Raw genomic sequence first — 21,356 nt, forward strand, 5'->3', positions numbered from 1 at the left:
ACACATATATCTAATTGAATCTTACTAATCTATTAGAGAGATTAGAGTAAAAGATAGCACACACACACACACACACATATCTAATTGAATCTTACTAATCTATTAGAGAGATTAGAGTAGGAGATAGCACACATACACACATATCCTTCTTAAAACTAATTGAATGCTCAATTAATACACACCTTTTTAGTTCACTAGAGTTTTTGCTCTCTTAGTGGTTTGTGGACGCCTTCTCTCTAAGAGAAGTGACAGCACTTCGTGAGCGATATAGAGGCAATCTCTATGTCTAAAGTGTGAGCATGGATGCTCTATTTATACCAGAAAAAAAAAACGTCCAACTTTTTTTTCCCAAAAAAAAATAAAATTTAATATATATATATACATATATATTCCCCCCCCCCCCCCCCCCCCCCAAAAAAATCATACCCGCGTTTTTGGTACCCTTATGGTACCCATGAGCTTGACCACTTTGTCATTATCATCAAAAGATAAGGCCACACAAGCCCCCCCTCATTAAGATTAGTCAAGGGTAGCCTCTCCTTTTTCATGTGACAGTGTGTCCCACTTTGTTCCCTCTTATGTGATCCATGTGCCTTCATTTGTCATCCTTGTGTATTCTCTTGTCTTTATAATTATTTTATTTATTTCTTTAATGATAATTTACTTTACATTTTTAAGTTAAACTTTACAGTTTTATATTAACTTTACAGTAGTAAAAGAAAATTCTACAATCAATAAATAAGTCTTGCAATAAGTTAGTTAGTGATTCATATAGCTAAACATGTCAGAATTTTGTAGCGTAAATTTTAATTTTTAGGTTTTCTCAACCTACGATTCATAATTTGAACTCGAATATCTTAAATAAAGAGTGATGGTTCAAAAAAATACAAATGCGTAATAGAACTTGTGTTCAATTTGAAAGTAGAGACCTTACACACGCAAGCAATTTGTGCTTGTAGAGCATACTTTAAATTTTAAAAAAAACTATATTTTTCCCATCTGCATGTGGCAATGTCGCTTCCTCCTAGGCTTCGTGCTCGGTCCTGGCCCACTGACTCCTGTGCATCTTGTAGTGCCTTAGCCTGCTACCTGTCTCGTCGCATGCCACTTTCTCTCCCTGCTCGTCGTCTCGTCGCCCACCACCTACGAGATTTCTTGGGCCGCTTGAGTCTGGATGCTCTAAAATAAAGGCACCTCTTCTACATTCAATGTATAAACGATTTTTTCCAAAATCGTTGAGACATATCCCACCAAAAGTATGTCAACAAGTGCTAACTAAGTTAGTAGAGCAAGAGCCCCTTGTGTCTAAGGTCTTAGGTTCAAACCCCCTTAAGAGCTTGTATGACAGGTAGCCCTCAGGGGCTGTTCCCCTAGTCCATATGATGGGTTGGCTATCCTTGCCTGCAATTTCAGTCCATATGATGGGTTGGCTATCCCCGCCAGCAATTTCAAAGTTGTAGGTAATTCTAAAAAAACAAGTGATAAAATCACAAGGCCTGCCAGGCATGATAAAAATTTCTTTTTGACATCCAATTTTTCAAGCCCCCTTTCATATGCTTTGTGTAATGCAATCAACTTATAAAATTGGCCATATATAACGTTAACTTAAAGATATAAATACAAAAAATGACAGGCAATTTTGATATTGTTTTGATAGGCAAAATAGCCCTTGACAAAAAAAAGTAGGCGTCAATTTTAGGCCTTGATCTGAGGGTAGATCCCACTTTAAAATCACTACATCTCTAAGCTTTTTTAAAAAAAAACATAAAGCGTGCACGTAGAATAGAATTAAAAAAGCACCCTTAAGCTCTACACCCTAAGCTTTAGATCCCTATGCTCTACACCCCACTTTGAAAACTCTACATTTTTAAGCTCTAGAACCTTTTTTACAAATTTAAAACTATAGATCCGTAAGTTGTAAATCCCACTTCAAAAGCTTTAAAGTTCTAAGTCCTAAAACTCTAGCGTCTTGGGGTGACCCTCCCCCTACTTGTGGATCCATGTAACATTTTCACTTTCTTTACTTCAAAGTTTTACCTTCTAATTAAAAAAAAAACTCTAGGTCCTCATTGGCTCATCCAAGACCTTACTTTAAAAGTTCTACATCTTTAAGTTCTAACTTAGCTTTAAAATCTTTAAAAATAAAAATAAAAAATCTTTAAAGGTTAAAGCCCCAAATGATAAATTCCTTCGATCAAGTTTTAACTAACAAAAATGACAACTTTAGTCTATTACCTCAAGTTTCAAAGGGTGAACCAAATTCTCAAAATGAAAAGGTGAGTAACACAAATTTCAAAATGAAAAGGTGACTCTTGGGATTTGTGGAGCCTCTAAGGCTTTATCATTTAACATATATGGTTGTCAATGTTTCATGCTTCCAAAGGCATTGGGCAACCCAAAATCTTTTCCTTGATATATTAGAGTTCATTTGATATTTCAAAACTCAAGACATGACCATCATTAGATTTACACAATTCATTTCAATGAGTACCCACTATCTTATTTCAATCAATCAACATTTTTGACATGTCAAAAAATGCTTAAAAATACAACTTAACCTTTTTCCTATTTTAGTCAGCAAAAAAAGAAGTGATCTCTATAGCCTTTGCCCTTTGGGCGGGCCAAAAAGAGCACACCATTGACACGTTGCCCAACACCTTAGACACACTGAGCTTTCAGGCGCAGGTGCTTCCCAAAGAATGGCGGTTGAGCAGGAAGAGGAGCAGAAGCAGGAAAAGGAGCTGGCTGCATCAGTCCCCCCTTTCTTCTTCCTCTACAGAGATGGGTCTGTGCAGCGGTGCCCACCAGGCCCCCTGCCTCCGCCATCTCCCGAGCCCGGCCCCGACGGTGTTGCCTCCAAGGACCTAACCCTCGACACCGGCCTTGGCCTTTGGGCTCGCCTCTTTCTCCCTGCCTCACCCCCTCCTCCCCATAAGCTTCCCCTTGTCCTCTACTTCCATGGCGGTGGCTTTCTCTTTGGCGGCCCTGCATGGAACCATGGCTTCTGCGAGCATATGGCCAAGCGCTCTTCCTCCATTTGGGTGTCCGTTAGCTACCGACTTGCCCCTGAACATCGCCTCCCTGCCGCATTCGAAGATGGGTTCTTTACTCTGCGCTGGCTACATACGCAAGCCCTCCTTCAGATTGAGGACAAGGAGAATCTCATGGATGACTGGCTGGCACGCGCAGACTTCTCAAAGTGCTTCGTTGTTGGGGAAAGTGCGGGCGGGAACATCGCACATCATGTTGTGATGCAGGGGATGAACAAGCCCTTGTCGCCTGTTGTGTGGGAGCCAGCATTGCATATTGAAGGGCTCATTCTCATACATCCGGGGTTTACGCACGAGAAGAGGACAGGAGAGAAGATGGAATGTCCGCAAGATGCAATGTTGAATTGGGGTCTTGTCGATACATGTTTGGGATTAGCGGCACCTGCCGACGAGAATAAGGATCATCCATGCATAAACCCTCTCTCTGGATTTTCTTCCATGGAAGGAGGATTTGTGCTTCCTAGGACACTAGTCGCTTTAGCCGACATGGATGCTCTTCAAGTACATACAGGCACTCAGATATGCAGGTTGTGTCGTAGAAGTGGTGATGTCTCACGGTGTTGGCCATGTGTTTTTCACCGTGCAGCCTAGAACTAGAACTGACTCAGAGCAGGCTAGAACTGTCTTTGAGAGAATTTCGGCCTTCATCACTGAAGCACCTAGCTGATCAGGTACCCCAAGTTGCAGACGGATCCATGTCTCTATCACAATGTACATCTACCAACTTGATTATGATAGATTTACGAACACAGCTGGTATTGATTTGCTAGTGTGGTGTTTCATTTAAGGGTATATTTAAAATCAACATCGATCAGCAGCACAATGCTGTTATTTGGAGTATTTGCAATCTTTTATGTGACCTATTGAAGGTTTGAGTACCTTATTTAAATGGTAATTATCTGTTGGGACTTTTAACCTCCACTACAAGAGGTAAGTACCTCATGTCACAGTTGTCATTGATTCGTCATTAAGGCGCTAAACCTTCTTTGTCTCATTATTCATTTGAATGATTAGGGCGGATCAAAGTTCGATTAGATGAATGATTCCTTCTCAATTGAATGTCAGGGCGGTAGCATCCACGCAAAGCTCCAGAGGAACAGTGGTACAATGATGCAGTGTGCAGTGTTCACTAATTGATGGCCTTCTATGGGACTCGAAACGATGTGGAAGAAAAAAATGCCCTCTGTCATCGGCTTGCTTGTAAACACTACATCAAAGTTATCGGAGGCAATAGCAAGAACTCATATGGTCTACGCACCAAATATTTCCAGAGTTATGCAAAGCCCAATTCGAGATTAGAATGGTAGGGTTTGTCAGAAACATTTTTATTGACCCAAGAAAATTAGGGCACACTTAAAACTCTTGTCTTTAGGCCAAAATTTGAATCATTTGTCAGTATGTATACTAAATCTTGTAAAATTTTGGCAGTTTTCTTCCAGGCAAGGTGGGAATCTAATCAGGAATTTACGCGGTTAAAAAGAATATTTATAAGCTGTAGCTTACTTTTGACCCTTCCTATTTTTTATAGAATCCTTGGAGCTTTACTATCCACGGGAACACTACCCGGTGGGTAGCTTTCTATAAGGAGCCTGTATTCATCCTATCAGCTTTGGATGTGCATGTTGAAACATGGTAGGTGAATTCAGATTTCTCTGATGTAATTGACAGAGGTGCGCTTCGGCCTCACACTTCCCCAAGAAGGTATCACTTGGAAAGCCTTGAAGAAACCTATGTATATAGCCTAGTCTGTCCTACAGATACATCCACACAACCTCTAGATGAACAAATAGTACAACGGTGCGGTAATCAATAGTTGATGGCCTTATATAAGACTTCATCAATTGGTTGAAGGGCAGTGCACTATATTTCATTGAAAGCATTCTTCACAAAAACAACCCTTCGAGTGGGTTGGTACCGGTAAGTTGTAGGAAAACTATCAGGAGGACTAACTTTTTGTTGTGATTAGTGAAGGATGTGTCAGTTTATGTTGCAAACATTAGCATTCTAAGTTAGGGAGAACTGCATGCTATGAGAGGCTCAAGTATTCAATATTTTATTAATTCATTATTATAGAGCCAATGTCCCTTTTTGGCAGCCCAAAGGGCAATGGCCTAAAGATGCCTTATCTTTTTCCTGGCTGAAAACAGGAGATATTTTTTGTGGACCATCTTTAAAAAAAACTTAACGCACCGTGATTGGTAAAGAGTTAGATGGATGGGCTGGTAAATCTTAAGCTTAGGTGGAAGAGCAAAGGCACTCTCTCTCTCTCTCTCTCTCTCTCTCTCTAGGCTCGCTTTCTATCTCGTTGCTCATTGCCCTTTCGAACATGGTTGAGTCGGGGGAGTAACCGTGCTTTTGCAATTAGAGGTACCGACAAGCTGATGAGATTCGTCTACATAGTCTCTCTCTCTCTCTCTCTCTCTCTCTCTCTCTCTCTCTCTCTCTGTGGATAGTTTCCTATGATGTTAAACCAATCTTCTTAATCTTCTTCTCTTCTTTCTCTCATGTTTTGCAAGTAGCTCAAGGAGAGAAATTAACTACCCTAAAGTCCTTGGCAAGGCCTTCAACTTTGTCGTGCCATCTTACAAAGTAAGGCCATTGCCTTGGAGAACCGAGTGGGGTCCAAGATGCACCTAGAGTTTCTAAGCTTTGGCCACTGTCACATTAGATGAAGTAAGCCCCAAATTGTGATTAGTTGCCTTCATAAACCTGTCAAAAAAACTAAATCAACAAAGCAAGTGCTTAGATTGAATTTGAAAAAAGGTTTCGATATGCGGTGACCAAAAGTACTCTCTCTCTCTCTCTCTCTCGGGATAGTTTCCCACGACGTTAAAAATCTCTTCTTTTTCTTCTTTTTCTTCTCTTCTCTTCGCCTCGCTCTCGAAGTCCACGTGCTAAACCAACATAAACCAACCCTCTTTTCCTTTCAGATATGGCTATTTTTGTGATAACATTTTCCCTTTTGAGCCATCAGGGTTCTAAGAATCTAGTTTTCCTTTTTTGCTTTTGATGTATGCCTTCCATGACAGAATACATGAAGTGGAATGTAAAATCAGAAGTACTTATTTTGTCATCTTCTATTTCTTTCTTTCTTGCATGCGTGAACTCCCTCCCCTTAAATGTCGTTGCGTAGGTTACATGGAACAAAACACAAGTGAAGGAGAGGGTGAGAGATTCCATGAAGAGCCAATTACAGTCACCTTTCTATGATTCTCTCTTTCAATCCTATATGTTCTGCCAATAATCCAATTTCCTCTTTGCTAATTCCTGGGCCTTGTTCATTCTCTCCTTATTCCATAAAAAGAATTATAATACCACAAGCCTGGTTTGCAAAAATACCATTTTCCTAACCGAAGAACAAGTGCACACTCTAAAACTCTTTCTGTTTCCAAGTCAAAATTTGAAACAATTGTCCGCATTTATGCTGCTACTAGTAAATTTTTGCCACTTTTCTTCCAGGCAAGGTCAAAATCTAACCAGCATTTTGCAATTTTAGCCAGTTTTTAGCCAATGCTGACCACAAGCAATCTTTTTTATCAACAATGCACCTCTATTGAGAGCTTTACTTAAAATGAAATGGTTCTCCCTTGTTGATGCCTTTTCTCATTTCCTTTCTCGTAAACCCCTACAAAATTTGCATAGCTTAGATCAAGCCTTGCATAGTATGTAGACCTGCATACAAGAATTGAAACCTGTTTCCCAATCTACGCCAGCTAAATCTCATAGTGGTTTTCTTTGTGCCCAAGTTTCTTGCACCTGTCATTGGCCGTGGCAGAACACCGATGCCCAATAGAGACCACTTTAACTTGTGATGATATGATTCTTACACTACCCTGCATATCAAAAGCAAGGTATTGAACATTGAATTTTCCCAACATTGATGACATCTCCATCCAAAACTTCCTAATTTGAAGCATGTGCAAGACACTGCATTAAGCAAAGTGCATTGTGAGCGCACAGCACACAAGATGATGCTGAGTCAAAGGTAGCATGTCTTTGACAAAAATCGAAAGGCTGAATTGGGTATTGATCTTTCCTATGGGTAACTCTCTATTTGCTTTGCAGCTTAGACACCGCTACTCTCTGAGCAGCTTGTTCAAAGGGCATTGCAGCTAGCATATTGTACTACAAAATGCCACATGCCCTCCTGTTTCGTACATATTTACGCAGACATTATCCATCTTGAACCTTGTTGAATGACAAGGAAATGCTCAGAAGGACTTGTCAGAAACGGTTTCTTGGTCGGGTTGACACATTTTTTTCTGTTGTATGTACTACTAAGTCGCTTGTAATCATTGGGAGCCACCAAGTCAGGAATGAAGCTTCTGACCCTGCATTTCATCATGCCAAAAGCATAAGAGAATCAGTTAGTAAAAGTGGCTTGCAAAGCAGGAGGGTAAAACCAACCTGCATTTCCATATCCATTGACATGTCTGCTCCCACAGAGAAATTCAAGTCCCTAACAACCTGCCTTGCAACCGCCACTGATCCTTGCTCCATTGAATTTGGACCCTGCATACAAGTGAATAGTTTTTTTTACACTTGGGCTCAAAATTTTCCACTGACAAACTTCGTATACGGTTGGTACTTCACTCCTAAACAAGATCGTCGAAATCGTACTGTTGAGATAAGAAGACCAGACCTCTGTAAGAAGTCCAGGCAAAGAATCTTGATCGACCAATTTGTCAATCGAACTCTGGATGGTTGGCTCTATGTCTTCCAAAGCCCTTTTGGCTGCATCTTTTCTTTGGAGAGCTATGGAGACCTATGGACAAAGATGTCAGCCATAGAGCCCACTCTAATATCCAAAAATTTTATGAAAGAGCTTTTCAATGAGTACGCCTAGAGAGAGGACACTACAGTGTCTACCTCATCAGATTAAAACTCTAAATAAAAATAGTTGGCTGCCGGTGAGCTTTTTGTAGATATCAACACACACACCATTGTGGATGTACCTACAGGTAAATATCGAACATTCTGAATAGCTGTTTCCTCACAGGACTCATCCCTGGCGCCTGCATCGGACAAGTGATAACAATACATTAGTATGGCTTCAAAAATTTAAGAATTCAAAGCACCCTGCATTGCTTCCTCATTACATTACTTGCAACCCTCAATGAAAGTTATTTAACAAATGAAGGGGCTGCTGTTCAGTTGTTTCCACCAAAGGCAGTAAAAGCTCCAGCCTGTGTTCTGCCTTTGTAAACCCCTGATGCCCCCACATGTTTTAAAATACTATCTATTCAATTCGTACCAAGGCAGCATAGCAACCACATTCAAAAGATTCTATCTTTTTTAGAAGCTTGTAATTACCCCATCACTATCCAAGGATGATTTACAGCAGGGGCATAGATGGCGCTATCCCCTAAGTTTGAGTTGCTGACATCTGCCCTGTTCAGTTTCAGAAGGGAGCACCATTCCAGGCATGGAACCGGAGAATGTGTTCCATAGAAAGAGCTATTTCCATATCCGCCCCAAAACAGCCCCAAAGTATCGATAGGAGATTTTGTGATCTAATTTGCGTAGAAGACATGCATGCATTATCATGGCCACTAATGGGATGGTCTCAGGTTCCTTCTTTATTATACCAAGTATATGGAGCATATAAGTATGATAGATTTGTATATTGATTCATATTCTGAATCTTCTTCCCCAGTATTCAAATTTTCCATTTCTATTCCTCCAAAGAGCTTTCCGTTTCTAATAACAATTCCATTCCATTGCGACTATGGCCTTGTTGTGTAGTTATACCTTCATCAAGACATAAAAGAGGCCCAAAGACTAATTTGATATTTATTTTTTCCTGTTTTAGAAAAAATAAAAACAAAACAACAGTCACTTAAAATTGATGTAACCAACAACGAAGGACAAAACAAATAAGAGAAGTTTACTTGAACGGAACTTTGAGTAAACATAGTTGCCTACGGCTATGATTTCAATAAAGGGGTAATGTCATGGCTTCTTGCTTGTAGTAAGCCCTAGAGCCAGCCTCTCTCCCCCATTATTTACCCCACATTGTAAGGATTACTAATCCTTAATTAAGTACTTAAATTCATGATTAAGACTTAAGAAACTTGAACTTGACTCAGAGACAAGACTCAGAAGACTCTGTGTTTGATTCATTCATTCATCGATTGAAATGTGTTACAAGGGCATTCTTATATAGAAACCGAAGAGACACGATGAAGAGACATGACCATAGGTCAAAAAACATGACTCTAAGCCAATAGTCGTGTCCCTCCGCTGTAGAGTCGTAACCCTCCGGCGTAAAGGTGAAGCCATTCACTGAAGAGGCATGGCTATTCGCCGAAGGGGTGCGACTCTTGGACGAAGAGACGCATCCTTTGGGTCTCGGAACTGGTGCATCTTTGTATTTGCAAAAGAATCAAGCAAGAAGGTAACCAACATAAAGAATATGTCACAATTGTGACATTCCCTCCCATTTAAAATAAAACCCAAGGTAGTTGTAGAAACTCCGGGAGAAGGAAATGTATTTTTGTGGTGCTTCTGCATCCAAATCTCTTTCAGTTAAGTCCCACGTCATGGCACTATTATTGAACATAACTATTTTTCCAAACTGAAAACTGACCATATCTACAACTTGTCTCAACTTTGTCGAAAGTATATGTATCACATCTACAACTTGATTAGTGCCTTTGTCAAAGTCATTTGTAACTTCGAGCTTTGTCCAAGAAAAGATTGAATCTTTATCTGCTTCAAGTGTTGAATGATGACCACTAGTTGGAAATCTGTAAGGTATTCCATTGTTTTGTATGGAGCAATAAAATCCTCTTGAAGGGATGTCGTAGACTGAAACATAGTAGTATTTGGAGGTATATCCATCTGTAAAGGTTTATCGATGGAGCAAGTTGTGTCCAAAGATTCAATTGCAACGACTGAAGTTATGCTGCAAGAGTCTGCATCTGATTTATCCTTTGCACAACTGAAGGTAAGGATTGGTATCTTCAAGTTTGCAGAATTATCATTCACCATTGCATCTGGTATCTGTTTAGAGACAAAGACTTTATTCTGCAAGGGCGGTGACAAGGCGAATTTTTCTACCTGGAACACGGCCAAAGAAGGGGTTATGTGCATGTTGGTTATAACCAGAATCTTCTGAATCTTCTACGAGTATTAAGGCTTCCAATTGAGAAGGGAAGGTCGAGGGAGCTGTTGCCCCTTAGACTGAAGGATCCTCTTGCACAAGGAGAGGATCAATAAATCTCAAACTTTACCACCATCAGACAAGAAAGACTTACATGTAGGACATGGCTTGCGCGGGGGAACTTGTCCAGCGTCGCGGCATTCATGACCGAGTACTCGACTAGGGTATGTGCCACTAAGTAAGCCCATCTTGATATCGTTGATGATCCTTTGGAAGCTTCATGTTGCTGCTTTTGTTGCTGATGATTCAAATAAGAAGTATGTTGCTTAGGACTGTAGCATTTCATGAATATTTATGTTGAGACTTTTGTTGCTCGCACGAAGACACGTTGTGTCTAGTTGTCTCTGAGAAACCATGCTTTGGGTGAGGAAATTTGAGTTCCGAAGGCTTTGTTTGAGTGGTTCTTCGTGGTCGACCACTCAAGCGTCGGAAGAAGATGGCAGAGAAGTAGCATTAGTCCTCCGAAAAGCAATAGGGTGACTTCGGAAAAGGTTTGCGTCTGTATCTGCTCCAAGCAAGTGTGAAGTGATGCGAGGCTCGTGGAAAGTGTTGCCATATGCTCCTTGATAAGAACGAGGACGTCTTCTGATTGTCCTCCTTCTTGAGAATTCGGCATGGTTACGTCTCAAAGAAACTCGAACATGTGAAGGAGCAAGTTTTGCCACGGGTAAGGCAAGAGCAGGAACGGCTTCGAGAGCGGGTTCCGGCTCTGGCAAATCAAGAATCTCAATAACTTCGCGTTCTGGAGTATCTAGAATAATTATGACTTCCGGCTCTAAGCAAGAGAATCTGGAATCACGATCACTTTCATGTGTAGCGGAATTCTCGGGCAAGATTTCATCGGGAAATTTTGTGTAGCAGGTTATTCAACTGCTCTCGTCGACGAAAGGTACTATGCGTAGTGTGTGCACACCAAGCCAGCACTCGAAGGAGAAGCTGGAGGAGAACCTTCGAAAAATGGCATCGCTGACTGCTCGTCATGTTTTTTACGTAAGATGGCTGGACGTTTTGTCGGTATTAAAAGGGTCCTTTCACATTGGCTTTAAATTTGGGGTTAATTTGGGGGAAGACTGGCCAGCCAATTTGAAGACTTTAATAATTACAAGCCCAAACCGTAAGTGGCCTGGGCTGCCAACGTAAAATGTCCAGCGCAAATGATTTCACTGTTAAATGGGTGTGACCTTTGGAAAAAAAAACACCAGCATAAGGGTATGGGGTGATGGCTGGTTGGCTGAGACCCATGCTGCTGCTTGTGTTATGTGCTGTGGGCTGGAGAGGGATTAGGGGCAACAGCCAGTGAAGGGGTGCAATTGAACGAATCAGCCCAGCATTCAGTGTTCGGCGTTTAGGCCAGCGTTTTGCCGAAGGACATGGCTCTCCGCGAAAAGGTGCGAGCACCAGCGAAGAGGCGCATGAAAATTTCAGCCAAGCAGCCCATGGATTTGCACAAAGGGTAGTCACTGGAAGGGATGCGAGCCAGGCAAAGGGTTGCCAGGTAGTGTCCTTTCACATGAATGGGTACGAGCACTGAAGCGCGAAAGGGTGCAACCCAATGAAAGGGTGCAGGGCTTCTCCGTGTACACCGCACACACACATCTGTAGTCTGTTCTGTATTTATTTAATAGGAACAAAACACAAATTTAAGTTACCTCATCGTATGTTTGTGTATACCATCGTTCTTCTGCTTCCATACAACTCCGGGGACGGGGTAGAGTGTAGCGGCGACCTTTGGGTCCCGAGAAAAAAATTTGCTCTGATACCACTGTAAGGATTCTAGTTACTAATCCTTAATTAAGTACAAAAAGGTTATGCATAAAATCTATTCATGAAAGGGTAAAGTGAAGAAAAAACGTCAAAGCAAACAATCGAATGCGCCTTCCAAGCTATCAGCACCTTTAGAAACAGGAATTATAGAGGATACGGCGGGGTCTTTTAAAGCTTCCTCTATGCCAAGGCAGGTAAGAAAAAGGCTGCCCCCTTCGTCCCTGAGATTAAGTGAGAAAAGATCAGGTACCAAGCGCTAATTGATTGCTGTAGCCAACTCTCAACGATTACTGGGGATGGGCCACGAGGTGTAGCGCAGTCTGGTAGCAGCATTTGTTTTGGGTACAGAGGGCCATAGGTTCAAATCTTGTCACCTCGATTATTGCCTAACTGAGCTTTTGTCTTCTTTTCACGATCTTTCTATGCGCTAAGGCAGCTTCTTATGGCCTAACTCTGTCCACGAATCAAACAAGCATTGTAACTTTAAATTGAAGACATGGCCTTTTGAGTCGAGTCATCTAGGCATTTTGAAACCGGAAATTTCGTATATGGAGTTGTATTGTAAAGGCTATGTCTCTCATATACGGAAATGGTTAACCCAAAGGGATTGAGAGGAGGTACTACAGACCGTAGGTCTTCAACCTTTTTCCATAAGCATTTGGCTGGGTCTAGAGTTAGTTTAAGCACGTCTGGTTTTCAGTAATCGATGATACGTCAAAGACGAACAGAATTTTGTAGAGAAAGCCCGTATATCCGAACCAAGAATTGACAGGAACTGTCACGAGGACGTGGCAGTTGTTAACTATGTCAAGAGGACGTGGCAATTGCTAACTTTAGTTGTTGGTTTCTTTCCAATGATTTTTTTATTGTTTTTGAGACCCTCTTTTTGAAGTTGCAAATGGTCGGACATTGTATGGCCAACATGAACGGTAGTTTCACCCGCAGACGGGAAGTTGGACGGCATTGGAATTTGTATAATAAGAGGATGTCTCGGCTCAGTGCAAGATCATGTAGGTCCCCCCGTCGCACTTAGCAAGTTGGTGGATACTAGGAAGTGAACTCAATAAAGGCATAAAGTCAAGGTGGGATCACCAACAGAAAGTATACAGTTGGGCCACATTGCACTTTTGGATGCGGTCCCAATGAGGATAGATGGTCAGATGACCAATGGGAGCCCAACGGAAGCATCTCCTAAAAATTAGGGAACTGCTTTTGGGCCGTGAAATGTGTTTGCGTTATTACCTTCGGAATGACATGGGGAACATTTTACAACTTTGCCGCGAAGTCAACTCGGCAACCAGTTGGGAGATTTTTAGGCGGCAACCTCGAAACGGGAAAAAGCTTGTAATCGCACCAAGTGGCACAATTCTGTGCACTTGCCTCATACAGAAAAATTGGCGCTGAATTTAGAGAGAGAAGGCTCATTTGCAAGCTTCTTGTCACACAGGTTAAGAGCTATGGAGTGCTTTCTTTCCACTCTATGTACAGTGTGGTGCTAGGAGTGATGCCCTGCACACTACACACTGCTCTCTCTCTCCCCTACGTGCAGTTATGTGATGCCCCACAAGAGGGCTCTTCATTTGACTGATGTACAGTTGTGTGGTTTCATGCTTTTGTGCTGAGGCAAGAGCCTCCTTGAGCAGGAACAGGGGTAGCTAATTGCTACTCCAAAACAGACACCGGTGAGGGACCAGGGTCATAACCTCACTGTACAAGTGCGTTTTCAGTGCTGCGTATGCGCTGTAATTTGACTGTTTTTCAGCCATACGGACGCCAGAACCATTGGGAACAGTGCCCCATTGGCAGAGGACAATTCGGGGACTGTTTAGGGCTGAAAACAGGGCAAAAACCAGTAAATACAGCGTGCTGAATTTACTGTTTTTGGGCAGGAATCAGAGGGTTTATGCCAATGGAAGTAAGTTCCAGCAAGGGAATTGGCTGTTATGCTGTCAAAATTTGGCCAAAACAGATGGTATCTAGCGGGATACAAGTAAAGGATTCCGAGGACTCTACTTTGTGTAATTTACCCTCTCAACGTATAAAGAAATACCAAAAGGGGGGCCAATTTTGGGGCCTACAGGTTGTCGGCGTCTGCTCGGAGCATTCTAGCTTCCGAGCCGTGTGTGTGCATAAGTGTTAATTCCCATCGCAGGTTCCCTTTGCAAAGTGCTCTGTGTGTGTGTCTAAAGTAAAGAATTTCAAGTGAAAGCCAAAGCCTACCGCCCTACGGGCCAGTTTCAAGAACCTTGCCCATCATCGCAAAACTATGACAAAGAAAAACTAATCTAAGAAATCCCCTAGCATGCAAGCAAGAAAGAGAGACACATGGCATGTTAAAGTTTATAGCTAATCAGCTTTATGTATGCTAAGGCCTGGTACAATTGTAAGCAGCATGGCATATTTTAAGGTATGTCGTTGTGTACAAAGGCCCTTTAGCACATACACATGCCTAGCCATGTGCGTTGCAAACAACGCTCGGTCTTTTTCGCATACACCAGCCACTGTAACCATTTAAAAATAGATTCGGTTACAGTGGAAGGGCTCTCAACTTACGCCAGGATCGGCACCCGAGATCATTTTACATGTCAAACATTGTATTATGGTCTAATCTTAAGTTTTTCTTAAGGCCAAGGATGAGATCCATTCTTATAATCCGTCCCTCCTTTCGAAAGAGGGGGTGGCGTCTTGGTCTTGCTTCTTGTTTATGCGGGGATTCTTCGGCGTTATCTGTCTTTCGACCGCCTTACAGGTAGCATAGTGAACCATACGGCTTAAATGCGTGACACCGGCCGGTACCTACCCATCTCCCTCTCCATACGATCGGTTACATAAATAGACAAATGCTCCTGCCCATTCTATTTTGTTATGGACGGCAATAATGCAATTGGTCGTAATAGGTACTATTGTAGAAGCATGAGACTAAGTCCAGTTATTTCTTCCTAGCTTTTATTGTTTTTTCTTTGCTTTTCCCTTCAGCAATAGCATGTGTTAGATTTTTCAATTGTCACCACCAGTAGCTAAAGAATACACGATATTTGTTTGTTTGTTCACCCTTGACTGGTTCTTTGATTAAAAAAAATCTACCAAGAATCAAAAGCACACAACTACAAGCACCAAATAAGTAATAGACAATAATAAAATCCCGACAGACTACACCTCCGAGTGTAGACCGACCAACTGCAAACAACCCGTCGTTAAGTGAAGACCGTTTGCAAGGCCTAAATGAAAATTAAAATGTAAACGACGTACTATATAACGAAAAGCTAGCAGCAAGCGATGTTCCTCGTTCGCAAGGCCTGGATTAAGATTAAAAGGTAAACGACGTACTATATGGGTGAAAGCGGCTGAAGCGTTATTGTCCTTTTCCCCGCTTCTATTTGTCTAGCCGTAACCTACGCAGATTCAAGGGCAGGTAAATGAAACTACGCTTTTTCTTTTTGTTTTCTCTTAAAAAAGGTCTACACCTAAGCGGTATCTATTTTACACAACACAAAATTAGGTATCTATGATTCTTCAAATTTTAGTTTAAAAGCTAAAAGAAATCAACCAGACGCTTAGTCTTATTAAAAAAAAACAGGAAGTAAAAAGAAAAACCAAATTAGCCTTGGTATCCTGGAGTAAAAGGATTGGCAGTAGGCTATGTGTTACCCACTCCCTTCGTGAGAAAGTCATGTATGAATCCCATGCTCCTCCCTATGCGGGGCATAGAGGGATTCAACCTACTCTTCGAGGAGTAGAGACGTACTTCTATTGGCCTACCATGAAAGTAAACATACAAGAGTATGTTTCAAAATGTGTAGTATGCCAAAAGACCAAGTATGATAGAGGGAAGCAACCTGGGTTACTCCAGCCCTTGTCAATCCCTAATAGTATATCAATGGATTTTATCTTTGGATTACCTAAGTCTATCCATGGGAATACGAGAATATGGACAATAGTCGACAGGTTTAGCAAGCAAGCACACTTTATTCCTGTCAAAAAGACTATTAAGGCACACCAAATGGCAACCCTCTTCATATCTCAGATTTTCAAACACCATGGATTGCCAACATCCACGTGTCAGATAGAGATCCTAGAATGACCAGTAATTTCTGGAAAGGTCTCTTTGAAAATCTAGGTACAAGATTGAATTTTTTTCGTCCTATCACCCACAAATAGATGGACAAAGTGAGATAACCAATCTTGCGATTCTCGATCTACTAAAGACTTATGTTACAGAAGTAGATCAACGCTCACCATGGGAGAATTACTTACCCTTTGTAGAATATGCATACAATAATACTATCCATAGTACTACCGGAAAAGCATCTTTGAGATCATCGAGGGAAGACCTAAAAGTCCCATGCTACTTAAAGTACATGGGAAGATCTTCGTTGCCGATGAGGATAGCCGTGACCTACAAGAATCTTTTCAAAAGATTAAGGAGGCTATATCCCTCTCTCAACAAAGGCAAAAAGTTGTTGTTGATAAGCACAGAAGGGCCTTAACATTTAAAGAAAATGATTGGGTCTTACTTAAGTTTCCCAAGGCTCAATTGAGGCAAACGATGGGTAAAAATCCTACGAGCCATCAAAAGTATTATGCTAAACTATCAAAAAGATACTATGGTCCTTTTCAAATCTTGGAGCCAATCAATGACATGGCTTATCAACTCAAGTTGCCAAACCATTGGCTCATACACAATGCTTTTCATTGGCTCATACACAATGCTTTTCATGTGAGCCTACTTAAGTCCTACAAAGGAGAGCCACCAAGAGAACCAATTATTAAAGACCCCCCAAAAATCGAAGATCAAGAAGAGGTGCTACAATCCGAAGCTATCCTTCGACATGAAGAAAGGTGCTACGGCATGGTAAGATTATTTGACGGTATACTCATGGGGAGGCGATCCCTAATTGTAGGGGCATGAGAGAGAACACACACGCCCTCACACAAGGCGGGTCTTGTCTAAAGAAGCAACAAGGACACATGTAAAGTTCCTCTCCATGTTGCCACTCATAAGGTGGCTAAAGCCTATTGGTTGGCCTCTCAAGGGGTCTAATGATAATTTAGCTAATCAAATTAATTGCTTATGAATTTATCAAGTCCTCTCTCTCAAAGGGGAAAGAGGGACAGTTGTCCTACGGTTAGCATGGTTGCTTGATATGCACTATGCATGTGATTGGCTAAGCTTGTAGGGGTCCAATCGAATTGAAGATTGAGCTACAATGAGGGGTTGACCAAGGAAACTGGGGGCTTGCTTGCAAGGTATACTCGCTCACACACACACACTCTCATTGTGTGAAGTGCAAAGTGCAAGAGCTCCATCTCCTTCTCCAAGCTTGTTGAGAAGTTGAGAGCCTACACCAACACTCTTGTGTCACGTGACACATCCAACCCTATGTGTCCGTGGACAAGCTACACCATAACAGGGTTTCCGTCAGTCCAGTCAGTCTAGATTAGAAGTGATCTGGCACTTTTTGTGAGTCTATTTGTCGACCGTGCATGCCCAATCACTTAGTGTAGATGCATATCCTCTGGTTGCACACAGCATGATCATCAGTATTCCCATCAGAATCCATCAGATTCCATCCGGAGAATTTTCCAGTGCATTTAGCCTATTTTACCTATTTTTGGCATTTTTCACTTATTAATTTAAGTGACTTTCCAACAAAAGTAGGTAGGGCAATTTGGGTAAGAAAATATATAAGCAAACCAAAGTTAGCACTAAACGGCAGAAGAGGCAACAGGAGCCAAGCTCAGCAGGCAACTTCTCAGCAAGACAAAGACTTTGGCGGTTTCCCTCCAAGCAGCAGATCCCCCATCCTGGCGTTTCTTTATCAGCATTGCATGGCGTTTTTGCACCAGCCAATCCACGCCATACCTCCCACTGCATAGCGTTTCTGCATCAACTTCATCGCCAGCAAATCCAAGCAACTAGCGTTTTTTATAAACCCAACCTCGCGTTTTTGAGTATATCAACCCTTGCGTTTTTTAATAAGCAGCCTTGCAGATCCCAGCCTTGGCGATCCCAAGCAGTAGAAGACCCGCAAGTTTCAGCCTCGAAGAGTAGCAAATTCAACCCCGGTAAGACCATCAGTTTTCAGCCTTGAAGATCCTCAGTTTTCAGCCCTAAACCTGCAGATTTTCAGCGACAAAGACCCACAGAAAACAGCCCCAAGATCAGCGTTTTTGGCTCAGTCGCAGATTTCAGCCCATAGCGTTTTTGGACAGCAGTAGAAAGATTGCAGATTTCAGCCCTTAGATCGACTTCGTCATCACCGTCGTCATCGTCGACATAGCCTAGACTTGCATCATTCTCATGCATACCGTTTGTACCAGTTTGTGCAATCATAAGTAGACCACTCTCGTCGACGAGAGTGGGGCCTTCGGAGGAGGGTTTTACAACGTCTCTGGTGTCGTATTCTCTTCTCTCTCTATCTCTCAGTCTCATACGCTTGCACGCACAGTGTCCATTCACTTTGTTTGTGATCATAGCATTCTCTCATTAAGAACGGAAGGCTCTACCTTCCATAAGAACAAAAGGAACCTTGAGCACAGTTCGGAGCACTCATCTTGAGCAAAGCGCAAACATTCATTCCGCTGCACCTAACATTGGTATCAGAGCTTTGGCAGTGTTCTGTATCACTCAAGGAAAGAACCACAAGAACCACACAAAATTGTTTTTTGCTTGGTGCGGTCGCACGAACCCAAGTTCGCTTGGGCGTGTCGATTCCTAATCGTGTTTTTGAAGAGTGACAGGAATCCCAAGAAAGAAGGGCTTGTCCAACCTCCCCTTGTCTCTTTTCACTCATTGAGAGCGGACCGTGCACTTAGCGGCCGTCCAATCGACGTGAGGTGGGAAAAAGCAACCTTGTTGTGAGCGCAAGGCTGCCAAGGGGTGCGCCCACGGAAAGGAGTAGAACTCGGGTGAAGAGAAGATCCTTCTCAAACGCAGTTTGCAAGCGAAAGAAAACCTCAAGAACCTCAAGACCCTCAAGAACCCAAGAACCCAAGACCCTAATGCATGGTCATCACCCGAAGCGGAATGGATACTTCGCATACAGGTGGTGAGCATGAGAGAGGCGACGAAGAGTTCTCCCCACCAAGAGATTTTTCTGACCCTCCCCCTTCGCCATCTACGCCACGAGTTGTACCAACTTCTATGGAGGAGATGGTCAAGTCGATGTTGGACATGATGGCACAACAACAAGAAACGAATCGAGTTGCGTTGGCACAACTAGCAAGGAAAGCAGCACAACAGGAAGCTAAGGACTGCGAGCACGACGAAAGAAACGAAAGAATCGCCGCACAATAGGCAGCTAAGGACCGCGAGCGTTGTCAGGAGTTTTTTGGATCAAGGGATTGCACATATGTACATACCCATGCATGGTGCATCAAATAAAGTATTGCCCATTTTCTAGAGCCAGGTGGTTACGTGGGGCCCACATGTGTATAGGTAGGACAGGGTGTACATAGTGCATCGATTTTCGCTATTACCAGTACTACTGTGTTTTTCTACAATAATGAGGAGTTTATAGCGTGTAAAACTTCTCAAGGAAGCTATCCGCGGGTCGACGACGTGAGGTCAACAGGTGCGTCAGATGGCATCTAGTGGCGTCAGGAGGGCGAACGAGGTCAATATTTGCACGCGGATGAGTACGGACACGACGTGGGTGTTTTCTTGTGATACTTATGCAGAAAGGTCATCATGAGGACCATCTTTTGGGGCCACTTCACGTGGTGGCGGGATGCATTATTGAAAAAAGCTGAGTGCCGGGTGTGCGTATGGATGCAGCAGGGTGACAACTATGCACTGCGAGGTCAGTTTTTGGCCTGTTCGGGGTCCGTTTGAGGTCATCTAAAAGGCCAAGGGTGCCCAAGTAATAAAGCTAAGTGTGGGAACTGAAAAAACAGAGAGAAAGACCAGAAAAAACGTGGAGAAGAGAGGAGGAACAGCCGCAGGTGTGTTTTTGCTCATTTTGGAGCCTGTTTTGGCCGTAAACTGCTCATCCGAGGTCGGATTTGAGCACTTTGACATTGTAGACTGGGGTTTTGGGCCATTCCGGACGCGATGGCGCTGTCCATTTTGCCAAATTCCTCACTCTTTTCCTGCTGTTTTTCTGTGTAAGTTTCTCCTATGAGCGAAGTTTCTTCTCTAGTTTGTGATTGTATCTGGTATCTTTTACCCATATTTTGTGAGCTGTTTGCCCCATTGGTGTTGGCCCAAGCTCATTTGTATCTAAACATCAGAAATTCTCCTCTTTTGAGCTGAGTTTTTTTGGGTGTGTGTGTGTGTGTGTGTGTGGAGTGGGCAAGTGGATAGTCTCTCTCCTCTCACTCCAGAGGTATGTTCCCTGTCTCGGCCAGGTGTGTTGTGTAAGCCGAGTGGTGCCCCATAGTGTGTGTGTATCTTCCCAAGAGTGTGTGCCGGGTCGTTATAGAGGCGCTGTGTGTGTTTTCATCCCGCCCACATTCTTTTGGTGCCCCCACTGAGGATCTTCTTCGAGTGCCTTCTACTTCGAGCTTCGAGCTTCGAGCTTCGGGATTACAGGTTGCAGGTTGCAGATTACAGGTTACAGGTTACAGGGACAGGGACAGGTACAGGTACAGGTGATTCACACAGGTACAGGTAGCTAGAGTACAGTGATATACTAGCAGTGATGTCACTTGCAGTTGTTGTGGGTATGTATCACTTGGCGCCTATTTGAGCGCATTGTCTGCTGGATTGTACGTTACTTGTGGAAAATGCCATTGTACGCATTTGTGGAGCCATACTTGGTTGTATTTGGCAGTCCCAGCCATTTCTGAGACTTGGTTTGGAAGATAGTCATTTCTGAGACTTGACTATACGCGATTTGCATTAGCCTTCGTGTGAGGGTCGATAGCGTGAGGATTTTATTGAGCTGGGGGATTCTCAAATGTAGAGATCCTTTCGGTGATACAGGTAGCTGGAGCACCCTATTTGTGACCTCGCCATAGGCTATGTACTAGTGAGTCCTACTTGATGCTCGGGTTCTATTGTTGACAGTTTATGCATACATAGACAGTCTATATTTTGGGTTCCTACTGCTCTACTTCTGGGGAAACTCTGTCGAAATTTTCCCAAGTTATGATGGCTGGTTTTTTGGTCTTTTGAGCTATTTATGCTGTTATGCTGCTGAAATTTTGGCAAAATCAGAGGTTAAGTCAGGTGTGCCTTCTTGAGAGCTTCATGGTTGGCTTTAATGGATGATCAAAATGGCCCTCAGTTCACTCCTTTTCATTTAACTCAAAGAATTCAGATTAATGTTCATGTGTCCAGGAAGATCTCTTTCCAGCAGCGCATAGTCTTTATGTTTGGGCCAAGAAGATTGAGAGAGATCCTGGAATGTCCTTTGCCTGTTGTCATTCCGATG

The 21,356-nt window shown here is 42.6% G+C and overlaps 1 protein-coding gene and 1 pseudogene across 1 annotated transcript in view; one reads left to right on the plus strand and one right to left on the minus strand.

Moving 5' to 3' along the window:
- The first annotated feature begins 2,699 nt into the window (after positions 1-2,699).
- LOC147450821 (putative carboxylesterase 13) lies at positions 2,700-3,717 on the plus strand (annotated as a pseudogene).
- Positions 3,718-6,833: 3,116 nt separating this feature from the next.
- The window catches only part of LOC147450822 (uncharacterized), a 40,377-nt gene continuing 25,854 nt past the window's right edge, over positions 6,834-21,356 (minus strand). The window contains exons 2-5 of the mRNA XM_086520815.1: positions 8,010-8,065; positions 7,693-7,815; positions 7,458-7,562; positions 6,834-7,381 (exon numbers count right to left, since the gene is read on the minus strand). Of these exons, the coding sequence (XP_086376941.1) occupies positions 7,361-7,381; positions 7,458-7,562; positions 7,693-7,815; positions 8,010-8,065 (305 nt within the window). The 3' untranslated portion in view covers positions 6,834-7,360. The remainder of the gene's footprint in view (positions 7,382-7,457; positions 7,563-7,692; positions 7,816-8,009; positions 8,066-21,356) is intronic.

The sequence above is a fragment of the Adiantum capillus-veneris genome, chromosome 9 (assembly GCF_014529385.1).
Source record: "Adiantum capillus-veneris isolate H3 chromosome 9, ASM1452938v2, whole genome shotgun sequence".
Classification (NCBI taxonomy): Eukaryota; Viridiplantae; Streptophyta; class Polypodiopsida; order Polypodiales; family Pteridaceae; genus Adiantum; species Adiantum capillus-veneris.